Source organism: Sphaerodactylus townsendi, linkage group LG10 (assembly GCF_021028975.2).
Source record: "Sphaerodactylus townsendi isolate TG3544 linkage group LG10, MPM_Stown_v2.3, whole genome shotgun sequence".
In the NCBI taxonomy this organism is placed as follows: Eukaryota; Metazoa; Chordata; class Lepidosauria; order Squamata; family Sphaerodactylidae; genus Sphaerodactylus; species Sphaerodactylus townsendi.
Window position 1 is genome coordinate 28,045,221 of NC_059434.1, and position 27,258 is coordinate 28,072,478.

General features: G+C 41.4%; 1 protein-coding gene and 1 long non-coding RNA gene across 7 annotated transcripts in view; one reads left to right on the forward strand and one right to left on the reverse strand.

The window, feature by feature from the left end:
• Positions 1-27,258, forward strand: part of PCM1 (pericentriolar material 1) — a 70,470-nt gene that overhangs the window by 33,817 nt on the left and 9,395 nt on the right. For 3 of the 6 annotated variants that reach the window (XM_048509413.1, XM_048509414.1, XM_048509416.1), the window contains 15 exons: positions 451-642; positions 2,863-3,085; positions 3,678-3,823; positions 5,856-6,052; positions 7,274-7,457; positions 9,121-9,482; positions 9,881-10,048; positions 12,934-12,990; positions 14,279-14,451; positions 14,535-14,663; positions 15,173-15,293; positions 15,488-15,628; positions 17,542-17,675; positions 25,428-25,562; positions 26,317-26,514. In XM_048509413.1, coding sequence (XP_048365370.1) covers positions 451-642; positions 2,863-3,085; positions 3,678-3,823; positions 5,856-6,052; positions 7,274-7,457; positions 9,121-9,482; positions 9,881-10,048; positions 12,934-12,990; positions 14,279-14,451; positions 14,535-14,663; positions 15,173-15,293; positions 15,488-15,628; positions 17,542-17,675; positions 25,428-25,562; positions 26,317-26,514 — 2,560 coding nt within the window. The remainder of the gene's footprint in view (positions 1-450; positions 643-2,862; positions 3,086-3,677; positions 3,824-5,855; positions 6,053-7,273; positions 7,458-9,120; positions 9,483-9,880; positions 10,049-12,933; positions 12,991-14,278; positions 14,452-14,534; positions 14,664-15,172; positions 15,294-15,487; positions 15,629-17,541; positions 17,676-25,427; positions 25,563-26,316; positions 26,515-27,258) is intronic. The other 3 variants (XM_048509415.1, XM_048509417.1, XM_048509418.1) reach the window with 1 other exon arrangement.
• LOC125439975 lies at positions 16,475-26,320 on the reverse strand. The gene is made up of 2 exons (XR_007245613.1): positions 25,873-26,320; positions 16,475-16,989 (listed from the first exon to the last, which is right to left on the reverse strand). It is a non-coding gene; the product is annotated as an uncharacterized LOC125439975 (long non-coding RNA).

The window sequence follows — 27,258 nt, forward strand, 5'->3', positions numbered from 1 at the left end:
CAGCCAATTACTGTGGTAGTCTCAAATACTAAAAGAAGCATTTATTCAGGATTCTATGAGAGTGTTGTGACTTTTGAGTAGTCATCATGTGCGCCGAGTAGTCAGGATGATGGTGATGCAGCCAAGTTTGCTGCTCTTCACTACTGACTGTTTGGATAGATGATACACTGGTAGGTTATAAAGCGCTAAAATGTGTTCCAGAGTCTTCCTAGAAAGTTATGAATGGCAGATTGGAATATAAAGCTAGAAACATATCTATCTCTTCAGTACCACTGCAGTCTTACAGAACACCTTTTTTAAAAAGGGAACAAATGAGAAAAAAAATTAATCATATTTCTAAAAGGTGGGAAGTGTTTTTCTACTGAGTACATAATATAAAATTATTACTTGAATGATCTAACCTTGTTGTGCTTTAGCAGCAGAATGACTTCTTTTAATATGTAACACTAGAACAATGGCAACATGGGGAGGGTCCACTCCATGTGCTCTAGATGAAGATGAAGGAGATGAAGACGCCTGTCTCTTTGATGGACTTGGTCAAGCAGAAGAGGAAGAAGAACAAGAGACTAGTTCCAATGAATTTTCCATGTGTCCCAATAACATAGATCAAAGCACAAACTGTACGAAGGATGATAAAGAGAGGTTAGTTATCATAGGCAATCTTTAATTCAAATTAAAAAAACCCTTTATTAGGCATCATACAGATACACAGTGTAACAAATAGGATAAGTAAAACAGTATAATTAAAAAGATGTCAGGCACATACATGCATTGTTCACTTGGGCCGGGGGAGGCTCCCAGAGGGATGCTCCACAATTTGTATTAAAAAATTGGCCACCGTTTCCAGCATCTTAAGGTCCTTGTTGTTCAGGAGATATTTCATTTTAGCATTGGGAGAGAAAGGGCTAATCATAATTGGGACCTTCTGAAAGAGGCTAAGTCCTGTGATTTTGGGAGAGACAAGTAGAATGTGCTCTATGGTCTCATCAAGCGTTTGGCAACATGTCCAAACACGCAACCTGATGAAGAGCTGACTTAAATCTCTCTGGTGATAAGGTGGGAGGGAGTGTGTTAGTTCTTGCCCTGGTGGTCACCCAACTCAGCCTGGGGTCAAGCAATGCATTTAAATAGCCAGCTATTGTACCTTTCTTGGTTATGATTCCAAAGTAGAGAGGGGAGCAGAGAGTCCTTACTTTACCAATTAAGAGTGTGACTTGAGAACCTCTCTCTAATCCTTACAAAATTCACACAGGGAATAAAGTAGAAGCCTTCCTTTTGCCATTCTAGTGCTGCAGGAAAATGGTGTTGCTGTCTTAGGTTCCATGTCTAGTTCAAGGGGATGACATAAGCAGTGATAACTTAAGGCTCCTAGACAGGACTGGAAGCACCACTGAGACCTGGATTGTGATGAAATCAGGAAGCAGTTAGAAAAGAATGATTAGCATTCAAGCAATCACAATAACATTAGAACTCCAAGATCGTTCAGAATACTTTGAATGCCCATGTGAAGATATAACAGTTGCAGACACATCTCTCAAGACACTGTGCATCATGTACCACACATGAATGGGGGAGGGTAAGGCCAACCAGGTAGACTTAAAGGAGGGAAAGCAGGGGCTTTAGCTGTCTCTGCAGACTGGTTCTGAACATAGATCCAAATTCTCAGGCAGTAGTCCCAAAGATCTGTGGAACCAGTAATCCAAATAGACCAAGTACATTTCTCACTGCATCAGACAGAAGATGAAGTGTGTGCATGCATGCTTAGAAGAATGCTTTAAAATATCTGGCTTTGGTTACGGGGCTTGAAACTAAATGAAAAACAAAGGATTTTTCCCCCTTAGCCTTGGAAAATGTGTGTGTGTGGTGGGGGGGATCCAGGTGGTCTAACTAGTAAACTCCCTGATGGAACAAAAGTAAGATAGAAGGGGAGTACTGGAGCGGAGAATAGGCGTGTGCATACGCAGGCTTGGGTACCTCATCAAGCTTGGGTTGTTAGAGATAGTATTCAACTTCATAGTCAAAAAGCTAATATAGGGATAGAGTTCTTTCTAAGACATGAGTGACATGGTGACCGATACCTTCCTGCTAAACATACTTGGAATCATTTTGGAGTGGTCCAGATCAGGGAGTTGGGGCTAGACTTGAGAAAGAAGTCCAGTGCCACTCTAGGTCTGCCTGTTTCTCAACATTATGAGATCAAGATAGGTATAGGTATGTGATCAGTCGTGCCACGGTCTCTGCCAGCTGCCGACCTTTGTCTGAAACCCCTTTTTGAACCCATATATGTCTAGCAGAAAGTGGGGGGTAAAGGCTGACAGAACTGGTGGCTTGCTAGCAGCAGGCCCAATACAGACATTAGACGGAATTCTGAGTCTTCATGAAGGAGTAAACTCATCTGTCCTCTTTCGTTGGGATAACATTGTGTGTGAAACAGATGTTCTACCTGATATTTTCTGTATGGTTTCCCCTTAAAATGCATAGAGTGGGACTGTGGAGCTTGGGGGACTGGCTCATTCATGTTGTTATCTGCATGCTGTAGGGTAGGGCTCTCCAACCTATGGCCCTCCAGATGTTCATGGACTATGATTGGCTATGCTGGCTGGGCTGATGAGAATCGTAGTCCATGAACACCTGGAGGGCCATAGCTTGGAGAGCCCTGGTATAGAAGGGTACACTAGTTGCTTTACTTCACTGGCTTGGTAAATTATTTGAACTGGACCCTTTGGCTTGAGTTGTACTTGCTCTTTATCCAGACTTTTGCTTTCTAAAATGATTGAAATTCAAAATCTGTATGAAATATTTTTGTGTAGTAAGAAGAATTTTTAAATCTATGCTTTTTGCCCTAACGTTCATTACTTCTAGCTGGAAGAGTCCTCGTCCTCTTTCAGCAGATGGAAATTACCGTCCTCTTACTAAAGCAAGGCAGCAACAGAACATCAGCATGCGGCGGCAGGAAAATCATCGCTGGATGTCTGAACTTTCATATGTGGAAGAGAAAGAACAATGGCAAGAACAGATTAACCAACTGAAGAAACAGCTGGAATTCAGTGTTAATATTTGTCAAACTTTAATGCAGGACCAGCAGGTGAGATGTAAAAAACTTTTATATCTTTTCCCTTCCTCCATTTCTCAATTACTAAAATGTCTGGATTTGATCCATCTTGGATTTCAAAGTGATGATAGCCAGAACTGGAAGGTTCAAAGATAGTCGCTCATTGTGTTCTCTTGCATCATTTCAGTTTGATTCTCTTGAAGATGATGCCAGGCTCTGTGAGAATTTGAAGTCTATCCTTGTCATTTCTGGTGTATAAAATTGGCCAAGGAGAGTTGGGGGGTACAGAAGATTGCTATCAGGGCTACTTTGAGGGAAGGGGAGATGGCGGCAAAGTTAATCCCTTAGTACTTACAGGTTGGCTTCTAGTTTTTGTTACTGAGGAAGATAATTTTAGATGTGGCAAAAGAACTCTGCAGGCCTCTGGGTATCAGGTCCTTTGTTTGACCCTATTTTTGTAGCTTCCAATTCCACCTAATTACTTGACTGATTTGTGCTGCTAATCAGATTTTATTTTCAACTTGAATGTTTTTTATTTTGTCGGTTGCCTCAAAGTTGAAAATTAGAATTTAGTTACAATTTGACTTTAGTTTTACTTTGAAAGCAAATGTGTGTTTCTTTGCAGACCCTCTCCTGTCTCTTGCAAACCTTGCTTACTGGCCCATATAGCGTGATGCCGAGCAACGTTGCTTCGCCTCAAGTTCATCTCATAATGCACCAGTTGAATCAGTGCTATACACAGCTGACTTGGCAACAAAATAATGTTCAGAGGTATGCCTTTTGTAGCCTGCCGTTCTCACAGAAAGCGAACATGTGATGATACAGAAAAATGGCCTGTTTTACATATTCTCATACTGGAATCTTTTCTCACACTGGTTTATTTGCATACATCAGCAGAAAGTACAAGATAGCATTTGTATACCATTAACTGTGTACTGTTTGTCCAAACATAATAGAACTGATGCTGTTGTGCCTGACAGTTTTCCTGCGATAGTTATTTTGGAACCTAAGCTCATTTAGGATTCAGTTACATTTAATACCTTCAAAAAATAAGCTTAAGAAGTGAAATTTGCAAACAGCAAACATGGTTGTATTTGCTTGCCTTTGTGTGTGAAGTCTCCCTGCTTTTAGGGCTTGTATTAATTGCCTTTTATGAGAAATGGAATGTAGTCTCTTAAGCCATTATGCAAATGTTTGTGAATGTCATGTGTGTGTTCAAGTTGTTGTTTTTTTTAAATCCTGCATTTTGAACAAATGACCCATAAGACAAGTCATAACAGTGTCTTGAAAACAGCAGCAGTAGGCAATATAGTGGCAGTTACGTGTGTCAAGAACTGAATCCCTTAATGCAGTTTCTTCTCTCCCACTTTGGTTCAGGCTTTAGGCCTACAATAGAAAACTTTAAAGTGGGAAATAGCCATGCTATTGCTTGAGATTCAGCGAAGCTATGACCTTTTGGAACAGGTGTTGGGAGGAAGTAGTCTGTATCCTGCCTCCCCTCTAAGTCTCCAAGGTTGAGCAGAAGCGGAGCTACATTCTGTTTAATTAGCAGGTGTCCTCAGTGAGAAATGGGAGTGTTCTACCACTTAATTTCACTGACCCTCTGAGTCATCTGGATAGCAACAGGGTTACATGATTAATTGACATCAACAGCCACAGATCTTATAGGTCAGTGAGCTTGGACCAGCTGAAACCCTTGGCCATAAAATGCAGCTTTTTCAATCTAGTTTTGCTCTTGGTGCCTTATTCATGGCTCCTTAATCCAATCTTTGGAGCTTCTGATTTTGTACCTGCTTTGTGGGTCAGACAGGCTGTCTGTGTGCTTACTGATTCTTGAATAGAGTGAACTTTGGAATGCTAGAGGATTCCAGCTGGAAGGGTAACATCTGGTAATCTGAACCAGTGCTGGTACTCTGTGTTTAGTCTTTTTGATTTAGCCTTTGTTATTTTAATTCTCAGTACTCACTGTTCTTTTTAGAAATATTCTTGTATGAAGAAATCACTTTAATTGTATCCTGTGGTTTGTTTTCGGGCGGCTTCAGTATCTAGCCCTACCTGGCTACACTTACCAGGTTAATTGTTTTGTGAAACTGATGCTGCATGTGATTTGCTTAACTTTAATCCCAGTAAGGCAGGAAGCTCGTCTGTGGCTTCTAGTTGTTTGGATAGTGAAAAAGGGCTGTTGGCACCAAAACTGATGGGTGAGGATTCACACCCCAGGGTTTTGTAATTTTGTATTTTGCTGACTTGTCCAAGAGAATTCCTTGAACTGGGGTTTTTGACAGTGCAAAAGTCATTTGTCAAAGCCCTTTAAGGCATTCCCTCTGAAGATATGATGTAAGCTCCTGAGTTTAGAATTAGTTTCCCAAAGAAATTCATTCATAGGTTTCAAACCTATGATTTGTTTGTTCTTATACTTAGTTCTGGAATCTTTCTCTAGTATAGAACAGAAAGAGCATTGCTGAAATAATGAAAAGTCAGGCGTCCATTTAACGCCATTAATTTTCCAGTATGCTTTGTTCTTCGAGGGAGAAGTGCTCAAGGGTATCTTGGCCAGAAACAATAGCGAACAGAAAGAGACCTTCACTTTGCTAGTTGGCCTCAAGGTTGAAACAAATTTGTTGGTTTGTCAGTTGCCACCAGCCTCTAAGGAATGTTGCTGAATTCACTTTTCTAACAGAGACGGGAAGATACCTTGCAGTAGGAGAATATTCATTATATAGTCATTGTTGTTGTTTTTTTGAAACTATTCCTAGACATCCTTTTATGTGATTCTACTCAAAAACTGCTGTTACTTTCACAGGTTGAAACAAATGTTGAATGAGTTAATGTGCCAACAAGAGCAGCAGCAGAAGCAGGAAAGAACACCCAAAAAAGAGAGAAGCAGCAGCCGGGCACCTCCTCCATCACCCACTGTATTTTGCCCCTTCAGTTTTCCATCCCAAACAATGAATCTTTTTAACATGCCTGGATTCACAAATTTTTCTCCTTTCCCACCAGGTAAGGTCTCTGGGGAGCTGTGAAGGGAAATACAAACTAAATTACTGCAAATCTCCTCCACCTTGAACCAAAAGGAAAGGTGGAATGTAAATGTTTCAACAAATAAATACATGTGGGTTTTGCTTTTCAGGTCCCAGAGCAAGTGGCATGTCTTACATTTTTCTCTGAAAGAAAACCCTTCTCTAACCCTTCCAGTTTATTTCATTATGATTAAGTTTGATGATTTTGTGTTTTTTAGTATTGATCTGTCAAATGAAGCTAACATTCAAGACATAGTTTAAATATTGTTGCCAAACTTAGTAACTCTTCCTAAAACTGGGTAAAAAAAATAAATAAAGTCCTAGTTTATACAATAATTTTATTACAAAGACTAGGTATAGCTTATCTTCAGTAATCTATGTATAAATGCGAAATACCACTGACTCATCAACAGAACTCAAAAACCACCAAAGCCACACATGAAATTTGGCACACCTGTTCCTTACGTACTCCAGGTGCTCACTAAGAAAGGATTTCCCAAAATATTCACTTCCACTCAATTTATTATCTATTTACTGTTTTCACTGCCCATCTCTGGCCATCTACGCAAACATTCTAAGGGCAAACGAACCGCTCAGTCCACAGACATGCTGCACGAACATTCTAAGGGTGACAGTTAAACACAGCCAGTTTCATGTCCTTCACCAACTGCACTCTAATACAGCCCTCCACAATGTATGTGAACCTATTTGAAAACAAACCCATCAGTCCACAGACAGGCTGTGAGGAAATATGCTGCATGTCACCCCAAAGTTCACAAACAGGCTGTAAAGAAGTATGCTGAATGTCACCCCGAAATTCATAGAGAGCTTGAGATGAAGTATGCATAGCGAAGCACGGGTGGCCTGCTAGTGGTAATATATTTTAACCTCACTTGCATTCACTAGTGCGTAGATTCAGTAAAACTTTCCAGTTAAAATTAAGTTTGAGGCATTACAGCTTCTGCAGAAAGCAACATATATGGTCAGTTCCTTTCTTCAAGTTCTTTAAAATCTGTTCAGCATTCCTTATTGAAACCAGAGTAGAAATACTCCACAGTGTGCCTCTCTCATCCTGCCATGAAGCTCACTGGGTGACCTTTACAAATAGTTCTAGTTAATGACAGCCTAGACTATTTCATAGGTGGTGACAAGGATAAAATGGGAGTGATTCCATATGTTCTATCTAATATTTTTGCCGTAGGGATCAACTTTGGTTCAATGTTTCCATCTGGCTTCGGTGACTTTCAACAGAACCAAGTTGCTCAAAACAGTGAACAGCAGCATCAGCAGCCACTCCTGGAGCATAACACTACTGAGAAAGCTGAATATATGGCATTTCCAAAGCCCTTTGAAAGTAGTTCCAGTGCTGGGGCAGAAAAGCCAAGGTACTGGAGCTTTAGCTGAACCTTTGTGTGTGAACAGCATTGCATTGGAATCCATATTAGACATACTTGCTTTTTGTTGTAGTGTTCTTTTTGATAGGCTACATTTCGTATTGAAGGAGTCCGAGGTGTAGTGATGCAAGCTTTTTGGCTTACTGACTGGTTGATATTATATAAGTCACTTTCACTCAGATAAACTATTAAATGGCTTGGTTGGGATTTAGCAGTGGCTGTAAGTTCTAATCCGTTTCTGATTTATATGGGGAAAAAATAACAATGTGATTGACACTTCAGTGCTAATTTCCACAACTATGAAAACACTGTGCTGTTGCACATCTCCTGAAAAGTTACTCCTAAAGGGAGCCGGGCTATGCAGAATGATGTAATGTGGTGCAAGAAGTTGCATCTTGGGAAGGAAGATTGGCAAAAAATCATTCAACAAAATATGCATGAAATAGAACATTCTGTATGCAATATAGATTTTTTTTTTAATTGTACATTGCAATGTACAGTGCAATCCTAGAGAGAATTAATTGCACCATTCTACATCCTAAATGTGTCTAGAAGACTGTAACTCTTTAGGATTACTCTGCTAATGGATTGTATCTATAACCCTTGGTGCAGCAGATCTTTGTCCTGCTTTCTGATTATTGACAAAGTATAGAAGCCAAGATATATCCTAAATGTGTAAAAGCCCTCCAAGGTACTAGCTTTCAATTTAGACTGGTGTGGACTAGTGAATTTAACTTTGCTATTTTAGCTGCCCTCATATTCTTAACCATGACCCTGAAAAATGTTTAGACCTCTGGGTCAAGTTGAGTTTTGGTTCAGAGAAACGTACTGTTCCTCTGATTATGTCTGATCAATGTTAGCTATCATTGACATAAACCTGAGGAGGGTAATATGAGTCTAATTTTTCGGTTTTGGGACTTGGATCCTGCCATAAATCTCCACTAACGGGAGGCATTTCCATCTCTTGAACATGTCTTCCTTACCGCCCCTTACTCCTCATTGTAGCTCAAAATAGAAACCTGCTATGGGATCCAATCCTGTGTTTCTATCTCTCCCCCGCCCCCCTCAATTTTAGCCATAGTTAACTATGATCAGACAATCCCAAACAACTGTAAATCAGGGAAGTTGAATTGATGCATTACAGGGGAGAGAGGGTTCAATCCCACAGTTTTCTTTCCTGACCCTAGTTGTTCGGTAATACTGTTTCTCAGAGAGATTCCAATTTTCCACCCAATTGTCATGAATGTATTCTAAATTTATGAACGGTCTCCACTTATATTGTCATGTCTGTCAATTAAGATTCCCCTCTGAAGCCTGACTCTCTGTTCCCCTAGTGACCAGAGACAGGGTTTTTCCAGTGGTAGCAACTTACCTTTAGAATACACTCCCCTGTGAGATTCACCTGTTAGCTGCCTTTATTGTTTTTACCCAAATTTTAATCAGGGTAATTTAGTCTCTTTTAGCAGTTTCATTGTCTGTTCTGGTCTGAGGATAGTTCTATCAGTATCATTTTAGGCTGCTTGGTGTTTGATGCAGCAAAATGTTGCTTGCTCTTAAAGGTTTTATTGTGTTAGTTGGACATTATCTTTAAGCCTTTCTCTGGAGGGGAAGTGTGTATTCTTTGAATAAATTGAATAAATATTTTTCTGTTAAGAGGTCAGAAGCAGCCTGAAGAGGAAATGGAGAACAGTAGACTGGCTTGGGCAAATGACCATCAGGATGGAAGAAAAGAGAACCAGTTGTTCCTCAAGACCGGGTTTGCTGTGCCAGTACAAAGTACCATTTGTGGTAATCCCAAAAATCAATCTGACACCAGCAGAAGAAGAGAATTTGATGAAGAATCTCTGGAGAGTTTTAGTAGCATATTTGGTACAGTGGATCCTACTACTGTGACGAAAACATTCAAACCTAGGAAAGCATCTGCTCAAGCCAGTCTGGCTTCCAAAGACAAAACGCCGAAGTCAAAGAACAAGAGAAAGAATACTTCCCATTTTAAAAACAGGACTAAAGCTAATGGTAGGCTCACAGTGTTGTAAGCGCACAATTTGGGGCTTTGGAAGTTCTGATTACTCGCTTATGAGGACCTTAGCCTGGTATGCCTCTCACTCAATACCATGTTGCCCTGCAATACAGCAGCCTGCAAGTTTCCTTTCTCCAGCCTGTCTCACTGTTCCCTTGATTCCTCTTCCCAGGCAGTACACTTGGCACATCTCCTATCTGTCCCAGCTGCTAGTTCAGGTTCCCACCTGTCAACCCAATTCCCCCAGCTCACTATCATGAGAAGAGGTTATATGAAGTTAATTGAGGTCCTTAAGCTACTAATAATTGACCTGTATTGGGGTTTTTGTGATGGTTAGAAATATTTTTAATGGGGTTTTTGGGTCAAGTTGAAAAAACATCTCTTTTCATTTAAGGTTATGAAAGTGCCAGTGTTTCTAGTACATGTGAACCTTGCAAGAACAGTAGGAACAGACATTCAACTCGGAAGGATGAAGGTGCCCAAGCAAAAGTATTCAGTAAAAAGAATCGGGAACAACTGGAAAAAATAATTAGATACAGTAGGTCATCTGAAATGTCCTCAGGTACTCTTTTTTTTAAAAAAATCTAGTAGATTATTCCTTCAATACATATTGGTTCTGTGACTGTGGAAGCCATTAGGGTCAGTGAATTTTTTTTGTAGTTGCATAGTTGTTTGCTGTTACAGTAATAAAAAAATGTCTACCTAAATGTGGATAGATGAAAAAAACTGTTCTTAGAGCACTTGAGGAATTTTTAGATTCAGCCCCAAATATACTTAAGGATCTGTAGATGAAATGGCAAGCAGATACACATAACCATGCATTAAATTGACACTTTGTTCTTAAAATTTGTTCCTACTGCATTATGTTGTTATGCTGAAATGTTAATGATATTTACTTGAAACATGGGTTTAATTTTTTAAGTAAAGGATTCTTTGCAGAACTATTTATGCCTAATAAAGGTTTACTGTTAACTGTTAAAGGATTCTTTTAAGTATAAAACAATCAGCTAATTTCCTGAGATTGCACCTGCATGTAATGTACTATTCAGCATTTCACTTTTGAAGGGACACAATCAGGCATGTATTTTAAAGGAAGAAATTGTTGCAAACAGTGTACTGAATTTCAGGTTTCACTGTAAACGCTTTCCTTGTCGGACAGCATTACTTTGAAAGGACAGAACATCTAAATGAGACAACCATTTTGTTCCATTTTAAAACAGGCCCTATAAGCAGTCCTAAATGCTACTTCTTTCATTTAGGCCTTAAGTATAACTAATGTTACTAAAAAAAAAACACTTAACTGATAGTGTCCCTTTTTATTGGTATGGTGTGTGTGCATGTGGGTTTTTTTTCCTGTTTCTCTTTTGGGTTTCTTTGAAATTATGGGAGATTAAGTTAGTCCTGAGCTGAGGCGTATCTAGGCAAACTGGGGCCCGGGGACAAAACCTGAGTCCCTCCCTCCCCCCCACATGGGTGGCCACCTTCCCCCACCACGACCAAACAATGATTTTTTGCACCAGCTCACAAAACACCTCCCACCCCCAGCAAAATATATATGTGTCTCTCCCCACCAACTCTCTTTCCTAATTTTGTCCTTACACCAACTCTACGAGGTAGGTTGTTAGCCTGAGAAACGGCTCCAAGTCAGTGCAAGTGGGTATTAAGCATGTAAATCTCTCACAAATCACCCTCAGCAAAACATTTACCAAACAAATGTCAGCATCATCTCTCACAAAACACCTACAGTGGAATCCACCCCCACACAGCATCACTTTCAATGGTGTTTAAACTAGGGAGCCCAGATTCTTCTTTTAAATCCACCTTAAAGGGAGAATCTGGGGTCTCCAGTTAAAACAACATTTAAAGTGATGCTGTTTTGGGGTGGATTCTCCCCCACCCTGAAACAGCATCACTTTCAATGTTTAATCTGGGGACCTCACATTCTCCCTTTAAGTCCATCCCAAAGGGTGTGGATTTAAAAGGAGAATCTGGGGAAATTTGGGAGGTGCCTTCTGTCAAGGGTGCAATTGTTAAGCTAGCAGCACCAAAATTTCACAGTATCTTTAGAAGACTCTCCTGATGATACCACTCAGGTTTGGTGAAGTTTGGTTCAGGGAGTTCCAAAGTTATGGATCCTCAAAGGTGTAGCCCCCGTCTCCTATTAGTTCCCATTGGAAACAATGGGGGATGGGGTCCCCCTTTGGGGGTCCATATCTTTGGACCCCCTCAACCAAACTTCACCAAACTTGGGTGGTATCAGCAGGAAACTCTCCTGATGATACCACCCAGGTTTGGTGAAATTTGGTTCAGGGGGTCCAAGGTTATGGACCCTCAAAAGTATAGCCCCCATCTCCTATTAGCTCCCATTGGAAACAATGGGGGATGGGGGCACCCCTTTTGGGAGTCCATAACTTTGGACCCCCTGAACCAAACCTCCCCTAGCTTGGGTGGTATCATCAGGAGGGTCTCCTGAAAAATCCCTGAAATTTTGGTGCTGCTAGCCCAGGGGTAGGGAACCTTTAACACTCAAAGAGCCATTTGGACCCGTTTTCCATGGGAAAAGAAACACTTGGAGCCGCAAATAATTTTTGACATTTAAAATAAAGATAACACTGTATATATCGGGGTTTTTTACCTTTTACTCCGCTCATTCTGAGAAGCGCATGGAGGCGTCCGCCCTGCTGCCTGCAGGGCGGGCAAGGATGAAGCCGGTGGCTCAGCCTTGCTGGCTGCTGGGAAAGCGCCCGCCCTGCTCCAACGGGGCAGGCGAGAGGGGAAGCCCGCAGCATGGCCCAGCCGGCCACGGGCAATTGGTGCGCCCGCCCTGCTGCCTGCAGGGCGGGCAAGGATGGGGCCGGCAGCTCGGCTCGTGGAGCCGCAGTGCAAGGGCAGAAGAGCCGCATGCGGCTCTCGAGCCGCAGGTTCCCTACCCCTGTGCTAGCCTAAAAACTGTCCCCCCTGCTGGCCAAAAACTGAAAAAACACTAAAAAATACAAAAAACACACAAACTAACCTGAAATTTTTGTGCCCTCCACTAGGGGCGGGTGGGAACATAGGGTACCCCATGTCCTCTAGATAAATACACCACTGTTCCTGAGACTTGATTTTATTGTATAATTTATTAAAATGTGTTTCCACTTGGCTTTTATTTTTAAACAAATATAAGAAGTTCTTGTCTCAATAGGGCTGTGTATTAGGAAATGGGCTTTTGGGCCAGAAACACCATACTTATATTTTTAAAATCTCTTTTGGAATTTTTAATTTTTTTTCTGGGATTTTCTCAGCCAATAAAAGAGTTTTTCTCCCAAAGAATCCTTGGCTCTTTGGGGAGAAAATTAATATCACTGAGTGGACTGTCTCCCATTATTTCATTAGACCTTGCCTTTATTAGTGATACACATTTTTGTGTTTATCGCTGTCTGTCCTTTCCACTCCCCTTTCCTACAGCTCATGCTAGGAGAATACTGCAGCAGTCTAACAGAAATGCATGCATAGAAGCACCAGGTAATGCATTAACTGCTTAGCTTCTAAACTTGTTTATCTTACTTTTTTATCCGTCCCTCTGAACAATTTCTCAGATCTTGCTGATTAAATTAACTAATAGTTTGCTTTAGTACAGTGCACTGAATTTTCAAAAAAAAAATTTAACTGATTAAGAAAGCAAGTAGATTAAGTCACAGTAGTCGCATTCAGCCCCTGCGCATCTGGAGCGTGTGACTATAGACCTGATTTACACAAGCAGGAGAATGGAGTGGGAATAATACTGTAGAATGCTGAAGTGGTCCAATGAACTGTACCTGTTCAGACTCCAGGTTGAAGGTCGTTCTGAAATGCTTCTCTATGATAAAACATACCCTGAATGAGAAGACCAGCAAGATAAGGGAAAGGGTGGCTGGGGGGTGGGAAGGTGGGCTTTCTTCCTGTTATATTGGTTGCCAGGTTTTTAGGTTTCTCCCTACTGTATTACTTTCAGAATTTTTGGAACATTTGGAAGTGAAATCCATTGCCTGCATTCCATTCTGCTGCCTAATTCTCTGCCTTGTGTAAACCAGGCTTGTAGGTGGATGTGAGCCTTACTTTCTGTTTTAGAAACTAAGCAGTTGGTAGTTCATTGAAATGTCTAAGACTTCAGCCTAGCATTTTTTATCTTGATGTAGGCAAGAATGCAATATTTTGTATGGCCTATTGCTTGGGCTGTCTGTAGATACAGCTGCAGCCTGTCCTTGGGACTTGGAAAACACAGGTGTGCTGCTGCTTCCCAATAAATATTTAAGCAGGGTATGTTTGAAAACAAGACACAAATATTTATAATGTGGTGTGATTATTCTCATCTGATACATTGTTACCGGATCATAACATTGCATAGGAATAACCATGTAATTGTGCCATTACTTCAAGCAAATATGTGTTGCTGCCTGTTGTTCAAGACCACAATATCAAGTTAGTTGTGCTTTGTTGTATTTGCTGCAGCTTTTGGCGTAGGGTATCTTCACTCTGATCTGTTGTGTACAGAGTTCAGGTGATATGCTTGTGTGATCTATAGGCATAACTTGCAGAAACTAATTTATAACTGCATTAACTCTCTGTACAAGATATATATGATGGGCAGAATACCAGCTGTCTCACACTCTGGCACACATGGGAGTTGCTACTGTGCACTTTATGGTTACTTGGATTCCTCCCCCCAACCCCCGCCCCATTAAAAATCCCCTCAGAATTTGCATGTTATAACAGGGACAAATATTAACAGAGGGCAGCAATTATACTTACTGTTTGCTTTATCTTTCTACAGAAACAGGCAGTGATCTTTCTATGTTTGAAGCTTTGAGAGACACCATTTATTCTGAAGTCGCTACACTGATATCTCAAAATGAATCTCGCCCTCATTTTCTAATTGAGCTATTCCATGAACTTCAGATGCTAAATTCAGACTATTTGAGACAAAGAGCATTGTATGCTTTGCAGGTATGTTAAAAACTGCATGTCTGCATATGTGTCTGTGTTTTAAGACTTTAAAATAGCCTTAACAGTACTGTTGCTTTGATTAGGATATCGTAGCCAGGCATACAGCTGAAGACAGCACAAAAGCAGAATGTCCCAAACCACTGAGCTCAACAGCGTGGGTAGGATCCAATTCAGAACTTACGCCCAGTGAAAGCCTTGCAACTACTGATGATGTAAGTTTTTTTTAAAGTGTTGTTTGGAATATTTGACGTTTTGGTGCTGCAATCTGATACCAATCAATCAGGTAGAATTGCCAGTTAGTCTAAAGCTGTATTAGATCCAGTTTTCAAGCACCCACAAATCTTTCTGCTAACAAGATGGAATGTGTAGGCTCTCTTAGGTGCCCTTGATACTGTTAGGGCAGATGATGTGCCTTGGACCTGTGAATACATGCCATCTTCCTTTTCTCTCCCTCTGAGCTATAGTCAGCTTGGTCTTGAAAGTTTCCATGTTCTTTAGGACTCGGCATGAGCCACTGTTTTTGTTTGGACAAGAGGCTATTGAGGAGGCCTAGTCTTTTGAGATGAGCCTCGGCTGCAGATACTCTTCAGATGGGCTTTGCTGCTTGTTATGATCCTGGGTGGTAAATTCTAAAGGCTTGTGTATTTTAAAGAGATAATGGTAGTTGGCGAATTGTTTACAAACGAGTATGTGCCAGTTTGTTGGGTTGTATATTTTATAGGAGACATTTGAGAAGAACTTTGATCCAGGGACTCGTAGAGAATGTGAAAAAAATGATGGGGACAATGGCAGTACTATGTCTGCATCTTCCAACATTGAACCCTTTGCTACTGATGATCTTGGTAAGCATAAAATCAATGGTTGAATGATATACATAAGCAACTTGATGTTTGGTTTTGCAGGGGATCAGAATACTTGAATCTCAAACTGATCACTAGTGTGTTCTTCTATTTTTTATTTGTTTATATTTAAGTGCTAATACTTGACTTTCAAAATGTAAAACATATTTTCAAAGAATACTGTTGCCTGCTTATAGGCAACACTGTTATTCATTTAGATCAGGCGCTGGCTCGAATGAGAGAATATGAGCGAGTAAAAATGGCAGCTGAAAGTAACCTCGATTCTGAAGATGGTTGTAGTTGTAATCCCCAGGTTGTTTCTGCTTCTAAAATGGAAGGTAGGGTTAAATGTGTATGTTCATCTGTCTCAACTATATCCCATCTTTTCTTCATGGGTTTTTCAGCAGTGCATGTGACCTCGTCAGGTGGTCTCCCATCTATATATAAAACATAGTCCACGTTTAAATGGTAGTGCTGAGGAAGTAGAATGCATATCTGGTGTGGGGTTCAGTTTTTTATTTGTCTTACATTAATAATTCCCTAAAAACTAGTATATGAAGGGATAGCAATTTTATTTCTGATGTTCTGAGTATTTTCAGGGAGTTTTTGTATAGAATAATTGTGACTCACATACTACCAGACACAGCAATGGTTCAGTCAGATGAGGATCTTAAAAAATGCATTATATCCAGAAGTTACTTTCTTAACAAACCTATATGTATTTTACTGCTTTAATAGCATGACCTAAAATGTATTATGAGTGACAACCCCATCCAAAAGGGGGGCTAAATCTGCTCTGGGAGTGGCATGCCGGCAGATTTGCCCTCCTTGGATATTACTGTGACACAAGTCCATTGCGGCCCACTGGGGCTTCTCGGCTGCGGGGAGCCTTGTTGATTTCCCCAGGCCACCGGGAAGCCTCTTTGGGAATGGTGGCTGGGCCCATCTACAAGTAAATTTTAAAATGCAAATGCCACAGTTTCCTGCAATCAAAATTGCACTTATACCAAATGTTAAAGAGAAAGAGAGATTCCTTAGTATATGTATTTTTGTTCTACTCTCTGAGAAGCAGGAAAAATTAAAAGTTGAAGGTAGAAAGCACAAATTGTGTAGTAATGAGAACAAAATGTATTACTGGGACCAAAATAGTCCCATACAGTCATAGTAAGACTAGCAATATATTTGGTTATCACATTAAACTTGATAACATTGAAAACATTTCAACTGTTCAGTAACATAGCATCTTAATTGTAGTCAAAATGGTTCACATTTTTAATAAATGTGCAACAAATTTTCAAGTATATATACACACAACTTACCATTATCGAATGCTTTGAATTGTCTCACATACATTTTTCATCTTATATATTCAGTTTGAGTAAAGTCCTGTCACTTTAAAAAGCATGTCACTCATTCCAAGAGAGGGAATGAGAATATTTTATAGGGGTTTTCAATGTGTTCTCCAAAAATTCCAGTCTTTCATTTAGAACAACCAGCTAGCATGGGTTGGCAGTGTAGAAAAATATACCTCAGACACAAATATTTTCGTGTTTTCTTCCGGTTTTTTTTGCATATGTCTCTAAATCACCTCAGCGAAGCTTGGCCTAGTAATTTCCTTTCAATCTAACTGACCTCAGGGGGTGGTTGTGAGGCAAAAATTGGAGGGGAGAGCCATGTACACCACCACCTGAAGCTTCTTCTAAAAAGGCGAGATAAAAATGCAGTAGTCAACTCATTTTTACAGTGTTGTTCTGCTGCATAAGTTGGCCCGGCCTTATTAGGCTTCAGAAATGGGAACTGTATTTGGTGCCTTAACATTGCTCTCTGAGTAAGCAGATGTATCACATGAGAGCAAAGTGTGGGTTTGTTGTGAGAGAAGAGAACAACTGAAAATCATCCACCTTCTTTTATGGACCGAACAAGCAGAAAAAGGTGGTTAAGATCTATACAAAGAAATTGTGATCACGTACATTAGGTTGTATCTTACTGAGTTATCGGTGGTGCATTCCTCGGGGGAAAGAGCCTTCTGACAACATGAGAGGCTCTTCTGACAGAAGAAAAGCCTTTCTTTGGTGGAATGCTCTTGTACTGGAGAAATGTGCTCCCCTTGGATGAATGGGGTGATGAGATACAAACCTTGGGCTTTTTAATCTATAAATATTTGCTAAAAATAAGTGAAAGCCTTTATACAGTCAGATAGGTGGCAGTTACTACCTCTTTTGAAACGGAATAACTTTTTCTCTTTTTAAAGGTTCTGATACAAGGGAAGGTCACTGTGCTGAACAAGCTAGTGAAGTATCTACCGTTCCTTGTCCACGAATTGATACTCAGCAGCTTGACCGGCAAATTAAAGCTATCATGAAAGAGGTGATTCCTTTTCTGAAGGTAATTTTAAAAACCTCATTTCAGTAAATTCAGCATAGAAGAATAAGCGAGACACTTTTCAAGTGAGCTGTACCTTGGTTTCTCTTTCTCAAGAAGGTATTACTTTTATCCACTTGTGACCACTTCCTTCCAAGCAGCACAACATTTTGCCTGGCAACTGTTGCAGTGTTAATATAAAGGATGTATTGTGATAGAGCAGTTTTTGACGGTATGCAGAAATAATGTGGATCTGGCTCCAGTTGAGGAAGTGTCTTCTCTTAATTACTCGTAAATAACTAGCATTGAAATCAGTTGAAATATTGACTCCCTCTTGCACCAGTAGTATATAAACTAATGGTTAATATGTCAGCCCCTTTTGGTATGGAGATCAAAACTTGAACTTGACTTGTGATAATTATTGTCCTGTTTGCCATCAGTCTTCTGTTCAGTCTTACATTTGGATTATGCATGAGTAGGCCTTTCATGGAGAATTTCTTTCCTATCTTAAAATTACCATTAGGCAGTGCTGAACCTTCCCTTCAGCTGTTGCAACTGTTTCTTGCCCAGATGATCCCCCTTTGCCCAATTCCTTCTTCACCACTGATTCAGGGGGTTCCTTCTATTGTCTCTCCAACTTGTTTGTCATTTTTCACAGACTAGACCTTCACGTTTTGGCTTCTTTGTTCCCCGAGCGTAATTATAACAACTGTGACTTTATACTTGAGTCCAAACATTTTTTCTCTATCAATTCACCCTTCCCACCTCCCTCCGGCATTGTATTCTGAGGCAGGCAGGGACTGGCAAAGTTTAAGATGGCAGTCAAACACAGGTGTTTTGTTAAGTGATCTTTATTGAGTAGGTGTAAACAGTGAAACCCGTGCTGCTACTCTGAATAAGCAAACACAGAACAACTTTGTGTCATAAATTACTGTTAAGGTAATAAATTATTGTCCGGCCATGAGCGACAGTAGCTGCCCCAGCCTCGACTGAAGCCGCAAGCATCCTGAGGCGGCAGGGGTTCCCAGGACCGGCGCTGAAACGCTGGCTGAAGCTTCGACGTCTAAGGATACTAAAGAAACGAAGCCCAGAAGCTCCAGCCGCCGCCAGATGCTACGCTGGAGCCTGATCGGCTCGGCAGGGACGCGCTGCAGCTGGGCAGGGGGACGGTTTTGAGTCTGGGAAGCAGTTGCTCGTCCAGTGAGGCAACTGGGTGTGGCGCATCAGCTGTCTAGCCAACTCCGCCCGTTAGTGAGGCAACTGCGCGGGCCGGGCCTGACACGAGAGGGGCTTGAAAGGGAAGAGACAGCTGGAGAAGCCAGAGGGGGGGTAAGCAGCTCAACACCGCCAGGCTCTGGTGGGCTAAATTGTTTCGGCCCTCGGCCTATTGGAAAAGAACATCTCTGTGGAGGACAACCCCAGGACAGGGAGGAAGAGGGAAGGTTCCCATTGCCCAAGAGCCCTGTAAGGGAGGGGTTTCACACCATTGTATATCTGAAATATAAATATACTGCAATAGTAATAAATGATATTAAGACAAATATAAAGTGCTAATACATGGTTAAATACAAAAATAGTATACATAAAATTTACATGACTTGTGGAAAACACCCCACTGTTTTCTGTTTGAATCGTGCTCTACCTCACATTGGCAATTACTGTCCTTGCTTCTTCCAGTGGAATGTTTGTATACAATAAGTCATCAATACGCGGTCTTTGGGACATGATATATACTCCACCTTTTATATAAAGTCTCCCAGGTCTTTAATATTGTTGGTATAAAGGGCTGTAGAAAAGAATCTGCATACTTAGCTAAAGGTTCTAACACTGAACCTGATCCCGAAATTATAGGTCTGCCTGGAACCAGCAGAGAGGAGTAGCAGCAGAAGAGACTTGGCCAGGAAGAGCAGAGTGACCTGCTGGTGTTCATTTTGAGGTATTTTTCAAAGCCACAGCTTTTAAACACAGTGCCATTTGTAACAGGGTTATCTCTTTTTCTCCCTTGTAAGGCTGCTGAGATCTTGGAAGGTGGGCTTAACAGGGTTAACACAGAGTTCATCTCTTGTTCCTCTTTGTCCTTTTGAGAGGTGGGGCTTTTGTCCTTAAAGGTGGAGCTTTAGTTCGAGTCTCTGGAATATGTATGCTACTTCGAAGCTACGTTAACTTTAATTTTGAGCCACAATTTTTTTTTTTGTTTTTAAATTATTGAACTGACATATTTGACAAGATATAATGCGTGTGAGATAGCTCCAGGGGCAGTCACTAAAGTTTAATATGTTACATATCTAAACAAATCAGATATGAAGGCAGAAAGAAGCCAGCAGAGGATGGGGGCTTCCCAGCGTTTTGCACTCGAGTGTCACATGTATGACTATCTGCCACTTCAGGACAGAAGTGCGATGGAGTGTGCCCTCGCTGCAATATTCTCCACAGCACTCAAAGGAACGTGTATGCTCTCTGTGAAGCCAAGGTGGCAGACCTGGAAGAGAAGCTGAAATGAGAGCAGAGAGGGTGACAGACGAGGCTTCTCAGGGACCTGGCAACAGCCGGGTCCCATCTCCCAAGGTGACATCTCTTCAGATGCCATGGAGAATGAAGGCCTTGGGGATGGAGGGCGCCTGTCACAGTGGTGGAAGATGCTCCCTTAGATGGGATCCTTCGCTTAACCTGGTGATCAGCTATCCTCGCGACTGAGGATACCCTCGAGTGGGGGGGCTCCTGTAGTGGGTGATGGTCGGATCATTAGGAATATAGAGAGTTAAGGTTTGTGACAGGCGCGGATGACCGCGATGGTGACGCTTATGCCTAGCCTGGCGGTTGTGGATGTCCCACGCTTTCGCCTAGATAGGCTTTTAGACAGCAGTTGGGAATTGGAGTCAGCAGTTGTGGTCCATTGGCACCTACTCTACATTGGGAAATGTAGCGGGGAGGTTCTGGAAAGCCCAGCTAAATTTAGGCTACGCTAGGAAACAGGTTGAAGTCCAGGACCCTCCAAGGTGGCATTCTCTCAAGAGAAATATTGCTACCTCGCTCCACATAGAGGGCGAAAACTAAGCAGGGTGCCGGAGATACAGGGTCTCCAATGCGATGGATGAGAAGGTGGGATTGTAAGGCAAGGGAGTGGTTTCAGATTTGTCAGGAACTACAGTGGGAACCTTTACGCGGACAAAGATGAGCCTGTACAAACGGGGACGGAGCTTCATCTTAACCAAAGAGGAACCAGGCTGTTGAAACTCAACATTAAAAGGTGGCAGAACAGCTTTAAATCCGATCACTGAGGGAGCCGACTTAAGGAGCTGAGGTGACTTCGGTTCGAATACAGCATCTATGGGGATGCAGAGCAGAGAGGGAGGTTTTTTTCTAAATCAACCACATACAAGTGAGGAACATAGCAATGGCCTGCATGTGACAAGGATGAGTGTCTACAAAAGACTTTGAGGGTAAAGCACATCAATCCCCAGGTTAAGGAGACAGAAGACAGAGGTATACAAGTGTCTCTATAGCAATAGTAGAAAAGCATTGACACAAAATGGGGGGAAACCCTAGAGGCCAGAGTTTTGGAAGGAGGACTTTGACATAGTTAGGCATTACAGAGACATGGTGGAATAGAGGAGAACCAGTGGGATGCTGCTATACCAGGCTACTGAAGGCCTCTATAGGAAAGGATAGGATAGGCCATTGGGGGGTGGAAGCTGTCTTTACATCAAAGAGAGCATAGTATCACATAAAATAAGACAAGGCAAGAGCTGGTTCCTCTACAGAATCACTGTGGATATCAATACCAGAGTGTGAAAGGACAGTTTAATATTAGGAATATATTATCGCCCCTGACCAAAGTGCATTAAAGAGGATTCTGAGAGATGGAAAAAAGAAATTAGAGAGGCTAACAAGAAAACAAAAAAATGTAGTGGTAATGGGTGATTTTAACTATCCCCATATAAAGCTGGAAAAATGCATGTTGAGAGGTCATTAGTAAGGAGAGAGCATTACCTGGATATGCTACAATGACTGTGGCTTAGAGCAGATGGTTGTGGGAACCTACCAGGAGAGAGGTGATCCCAGATCTCACCCCATGGAACCCAGGACCTGGTGCAGGAGAGATGGTGTCAGCGTTGCTGAGCCTATAGGGGAACAAGCTTAACCACAATGCTGTCAGATTCAGTATCTCAGCATTTTAACAAGTGGCAACTACTAATGTAGTTACATTCACTGCTTCCAGAAAGGGAAATTTCTCCAAAGATGAGAATGTAGATAGTGCGCAGGGAAGCTGAAAGGGAAAATCGAAGAGAGTCAAACTGTCCAGGATGCTTGGAGGTTATTTAAAACACAGTAATAAAAGCTCAGCCGGAATTGTGTTCCACAGGTTAGAAAAGGCAGCAATCTAGTCCAAAGAAAGCCACCATGGTCCCAACAAGAGAGGTTGAGGAAATTATCAGAAAAAGAAAGCAATGTCTTTGCAGAAAAAATGAAGTCCAGCTTGGCTGATGAAGAATGATGAGAGAACACAAAATGGTGGCAAAAAAGAAGCAGAAGCAAGCATTGTAAGGGGAGGCAAAAGGATTGCGAGAGTCCCATGGCTGCAACATCAAGACCAGCAACAAACAGTTCTTCAAGTACATCCAAAGCAGGAAGCCAGCAAGGAAAGCGGTAGGCCCGCTTAGATGACAAAGGAACAAAAGGGTGTGCTAAAAGATGGCAGAGAGATTGGGTAAGAAGAAGCTGAATGAATTCTTTGCATCTGTCTTCACCCAAGAAGGATAGTGCGGAGGAACATTCCTGCATCTGAACCAGAAAGCTTCTTAGGAGCTAATCCAGGAACTGCGGCTAAGATGAGAATGGTATGATAAGGAAGAAGTTCTGGCAGCCATTGATAAACTAAATGTTACCAAACTCTGTGCCCAGATTGCATCTTCACCCAAGAGTTCTTAAAGAGCCTCAGCTACGTAAATTGCTGATCTTCTCACTTTAATATGCACCTTATCCCCTGAATCAGGCTCCATCCCTCGAAGACTTCAGGAAGATGGTTCAATGTCACACCAATCTTTTAAGAAAAGGATCTAGGTGGACCCGGAAATTCAAGCAGGCCAGTCAGTCAGTTTGACATCCTGTTCCTGGTAGAATTAGCAGAATCTATCATTAAAGATAACATTATAAAAACATGTAGTAGCAGCAAGACCTGCTGAGAAAGAAGTCCCAGCATGGCTTTTGCAGAGGCAAATCCTGTCTTACAAAACTTACTAGAGTCTTTTGAGGGGTGTAATGGCTCAGGCATGTGGACAGAGGTGAAAGACTAGTGGACATTGTCTTACTTGATTTCCAAAGGAACTTTTGACAAAGTTCCTCACCAGAGACTGTTGAGAAAACTCAGCAATGAAGGAATAAGAGGGGAAGTCACTCCTGCTTGGATTTCAAAAAAAACTGGTTGGAGAAACATGGTTAAAGAGTGGGTGTAAAATGGAGAAGATTCTCACAATGGGATGTAGAGCCGGAGGGGAAAGCCCCCCCAAGGATCCGCTTTGGGACCAGTGCTCTTTAACCTATTCATAAAATGACCTGGAAGTAGGTGGGTAAGCTGCGTGGTGGCTAAGTTTTCGGTAGATGATACCAAATTATGTGAGGGTGGTGGAGAACACAAAAGGATGTGCCGATTAAGAGCTCCAAGCGGACAACTTGATAAATTAGGGTGAGTGGGCTCGTAAATGGCAAATGCAGTTCAATGTATGTGCAAATGTAAAAGTGATGCACACAGGGCAAAAAATCCAAAACTTCACATACCATCGCTACAGAGGGTCAGTGCTATCAGTCACCATGAAAAGACTAGGAAAGGGATTTCTAGGCTGCCTTTAGTTGAAGTAGTTCCATGGGAATGTCAACTCAATGCATGGTGGCAGCTAGTGAAAAAGGCAAACTCTCTATGCTGGGGATCATTAGAAAAGGAATCTCGATAATAAAACTGGCAAAGATTGTCATGCCCTCTTATATAAAGCAGTGGTGCGACGCGCATTCTTTTGAGTAATTGCGTCCAGTTCTCTCATTGGTCGCCGCGATTCTCAAAAAAAAAGGATATTGAGGAGATAGAAAAAAGGTGCAGAGAAGGGCAACAAGGATGATTGAGGGACTGGAGCACCTTCCCTATGAGGAGAGTGGCCGCAGCTTTGGGACTCCTTCAGATTTGGAGAGGAGGCGGCTAAGGGGATATGATTGAAGTTCTATAAAAATTTATGCATGGGGTAGAAAATGCCATTGGTGAGAGAAATTTTCTCTCTTTCTCACAATAACTAGAACAAGAGGGGCATCCATTGAAAAATGCTGGGGAAGAATTAGGACTACCAAAAGGAAACACTTCTTCAACGCGAACGCAGTGATTGAGTGTTTGGAATATGTTGCCACAGGAGGTGGTGATGGCCGCACTCACCTGGATAGCTTTAAAAGGGGCTTGGACAGATTTATGGAGGAGAACTTCGACGAAGGCTACCAATCTTGATCCTTCTTGATCTGGAGATTGCAAATGTCCTTAACAGACCAGGTGATGGATCGGGAGCAACAGCCGCAGAGAAGGCCATTATGCGCTCACATCCCTACATGTATGAGGCTCCTTAAAGAGCACGCCTAATTGGTGGGCCACTGCGAGTAGCAGAGAGCTGGACTAGATGGACTTTGGTCTGATCCAGCTGGCTTGTTCTTATGTTCTTATGAAGAGGAAAGCTGGGTTTGTGGATCTTCGGTAACACATAGAAAACTGTGTTCTAGGAAAAGGGTAAAGAAGATATTTGGCAACTTGCTGCTCAATTAGACCCAATAACATACCTTCCTCCACAATAATCCTAATTATATTCTTCACATGTTCTGTGGGGTCATTAGGAATGATTTCATAATATGAGTTGTCACCCAGCTGTCTTTTTACTTCTTTAACATAATCACTAGTATTAAGGATAACTAGTCCTCATTTAATAATATTTGAGTCTTCTGAGAAGTTCCAGATGATTTGTTTGTCTTTAAATTATGCCAAATTAATTTTTAAATTTAAAAGTTATAAACCACATGACTTAAACAATGAACTGGACCTTGCATATTTTATTTAAAATAATATTATTAGATTGTCTGGATGGAGGGGTAGAGGTGATTCTTTGCTGTCACTGTATAAGTTCTTGCAGAACGGGGAATAGAAAGAATACATGTTAGATAGCTATTTCATGAATAGATTCATGCCAACTATTCCTCATTTGTAATTAAGTTTTAGTTAAGATTAGGTCTTCAAATTAGATTATGCTTGAATGCCACTACAGCCAGACTAACCTTCCAGATACACAACAGAGAATGTGAGGTTGAGCCCAATTAAACAGAAAAGAGTGGGATGTTTTGCACAAGTCACGTAAGTTTTAGCTATACTATTTTTGTATTTAACAGTATATATGATTAATTCTAGTAGTTCCTATTTAATATCTTTATATCAAGTATTTATTACTATTGCATTATATTTATATTTTAGATATAATAATTTATTATCTTGACAGTAATTTATGATATACAGTTGTATGCTATGTTATATTTTCTGTAATGTTAGACTTGTGTGTTCTGACAAAGCGAGGGTGGCCAGCCACCTGGCCCCTTGCATGGAATTGCTCATCATGCACTGAAGATCTTAACTTATCCCTCATTTTGCTGCAGCCTCCATGTGCAATATTGTGGTTAAAAAATAGTAGATCAAAGAAGGCCCTCAGTTGTGATTTTTTCCTTTAAAACAAGTGAAAGGTGATCTATTTTATCTCTTGCTAGGAACACATGGATGAGGTGTGTACAGCTCAGCTCTTGACTTCAGTACGGCGCATGGTCTTGACCCTTACACAACAAAATGATGAAAGCAAAGAATTTGTGAAGATCTTTCATAAGCAACTTGGCAGCATATTGCAGGTCAGAATGATCTGTTTCTAGACCTTTAACCAAGCACTTTGGAGCCAATGTGTTGGAATGTTTAGAGTAGCTGATTAGTATTTGCAGAGTCCCAGGATTGAAACCTTGGAAACTTGCTGGGTGACCTTGGGCCGGTCATTCATTCTCCATCTAGCCTACTTCATGTATATGTTGTGTGATTATGATAACATGAAGGGAGGACATTGTTGTAAACTGATTTGGGTTCCTACTGTGGATAAAAGCAGGGCACAAATTCCTTGGGATTTATTTCCACATGTTTGGTATAGTAAAAATGTCTTGAGAGTCTTACCTTGTCAGCTTAATGTACATTTCTGTCACCCCTTCATGGCAACAGCTGATTTTACCACATCAGTGAGCTTGTTCGTTTCACAGAATCAAGGTTGCTGAGTCAAGTTGGCTCTGTGGATAAAACCTCATTTACTTTGCAAGTTAAGATAAATGTTCTGCACCATAAATACGTCTCCAGTCTTGAAAGCACAACTAATTACCTGCTGCCTGATTAATTTTGAAATTACAGAGTAAGCATGTAAAACATTGTAATGCTTCTCGTTGTGCCTTCCAATTTAGATTGCTATCATATGGTCCAAGTTGTCTGTGGTCCAAGTTGTCATCTTTCATCCCAATCTGCCTCACAGGGCGGTTGTGAAGCCCTAGAGGGATTCTTTGGAGGGCATGTTAAATAATAAATGAAAATGGTTTTTAGGTTTTGGGATGTTTTTTTCCTTGGTAACAGGACTCACTGGCAAAATTTACTGGTAAGAAGTTAAAGGATTGCGGGGAGGACCTTCTTGTGGAGATCTCTGAAGTCTTATTCAATGAACTGGCCTTCTTTAAACTCATGCAAGACTTGGACAACAATAGCCTGACCGTGAAGCAAAGGTGTAAAAGGAAGATTGAAACTGATGGAATGATACAGTCATATGCCAAAGAGGTGAATTTTGCCATAAGGTTAAATGAAATGACATGTGGTTTGTCAGCTTAGATAAAGCTATTCTCAGTTTTGTTATGTCATGCAACAGTTGTATGAATCTGCAACTGGAGCCGTTTTTAAGTTGGAGTGCAAATTGTGTTGAAGAGCTATTGGGCACTTTTGAGCAGGGCAGATCAAGAAGGGAAGGAAAAGGTATGGCTGGGGTGTAACAGAAGCCTTGTTGGCTGCATGTTACCATGTTAACATGATACTCTAATTGTGTTCAGATTGAACCAGAACATTGCTGGGTGTGACGGATTAGGCTCTTATGAGGTTAATTTGCAAAGGTGCAGTTAACTAGAGCAAGAGCACCGCAGTATGAGCCAGAGCACAACCTGATTGTCTGGGCTGCAATAGTATAGCTGGCAGCCACAGATAGAGTGCACTGGCTGCTATAAAAAAGCAGGAAGAAGCCTGTCAGAAGACAGAGGGGAATGAGAATCTTGAAAGCAGACTGAGAGTTGGTGTGGCACAAAGATATTCCTGTCCTTTCCTCAGAGTCAGTCTAGAGATCTTGTCTAGTGGCAGAATGGCTAGGTAGCCAGATTCCTCTTGAGTGATCTCAGAGAGACTGAAAGGAAGGATCAGTGCGCACCAGAGGCTAGAGGTCTAGTGGGTGGAGACTAAAGGGAAACTTATTACACGGAAACCCTCCTAAGCCAGTGTAAAATCCCTTGGGAGATAAGGGTGGGTGTTTTAGGAGTG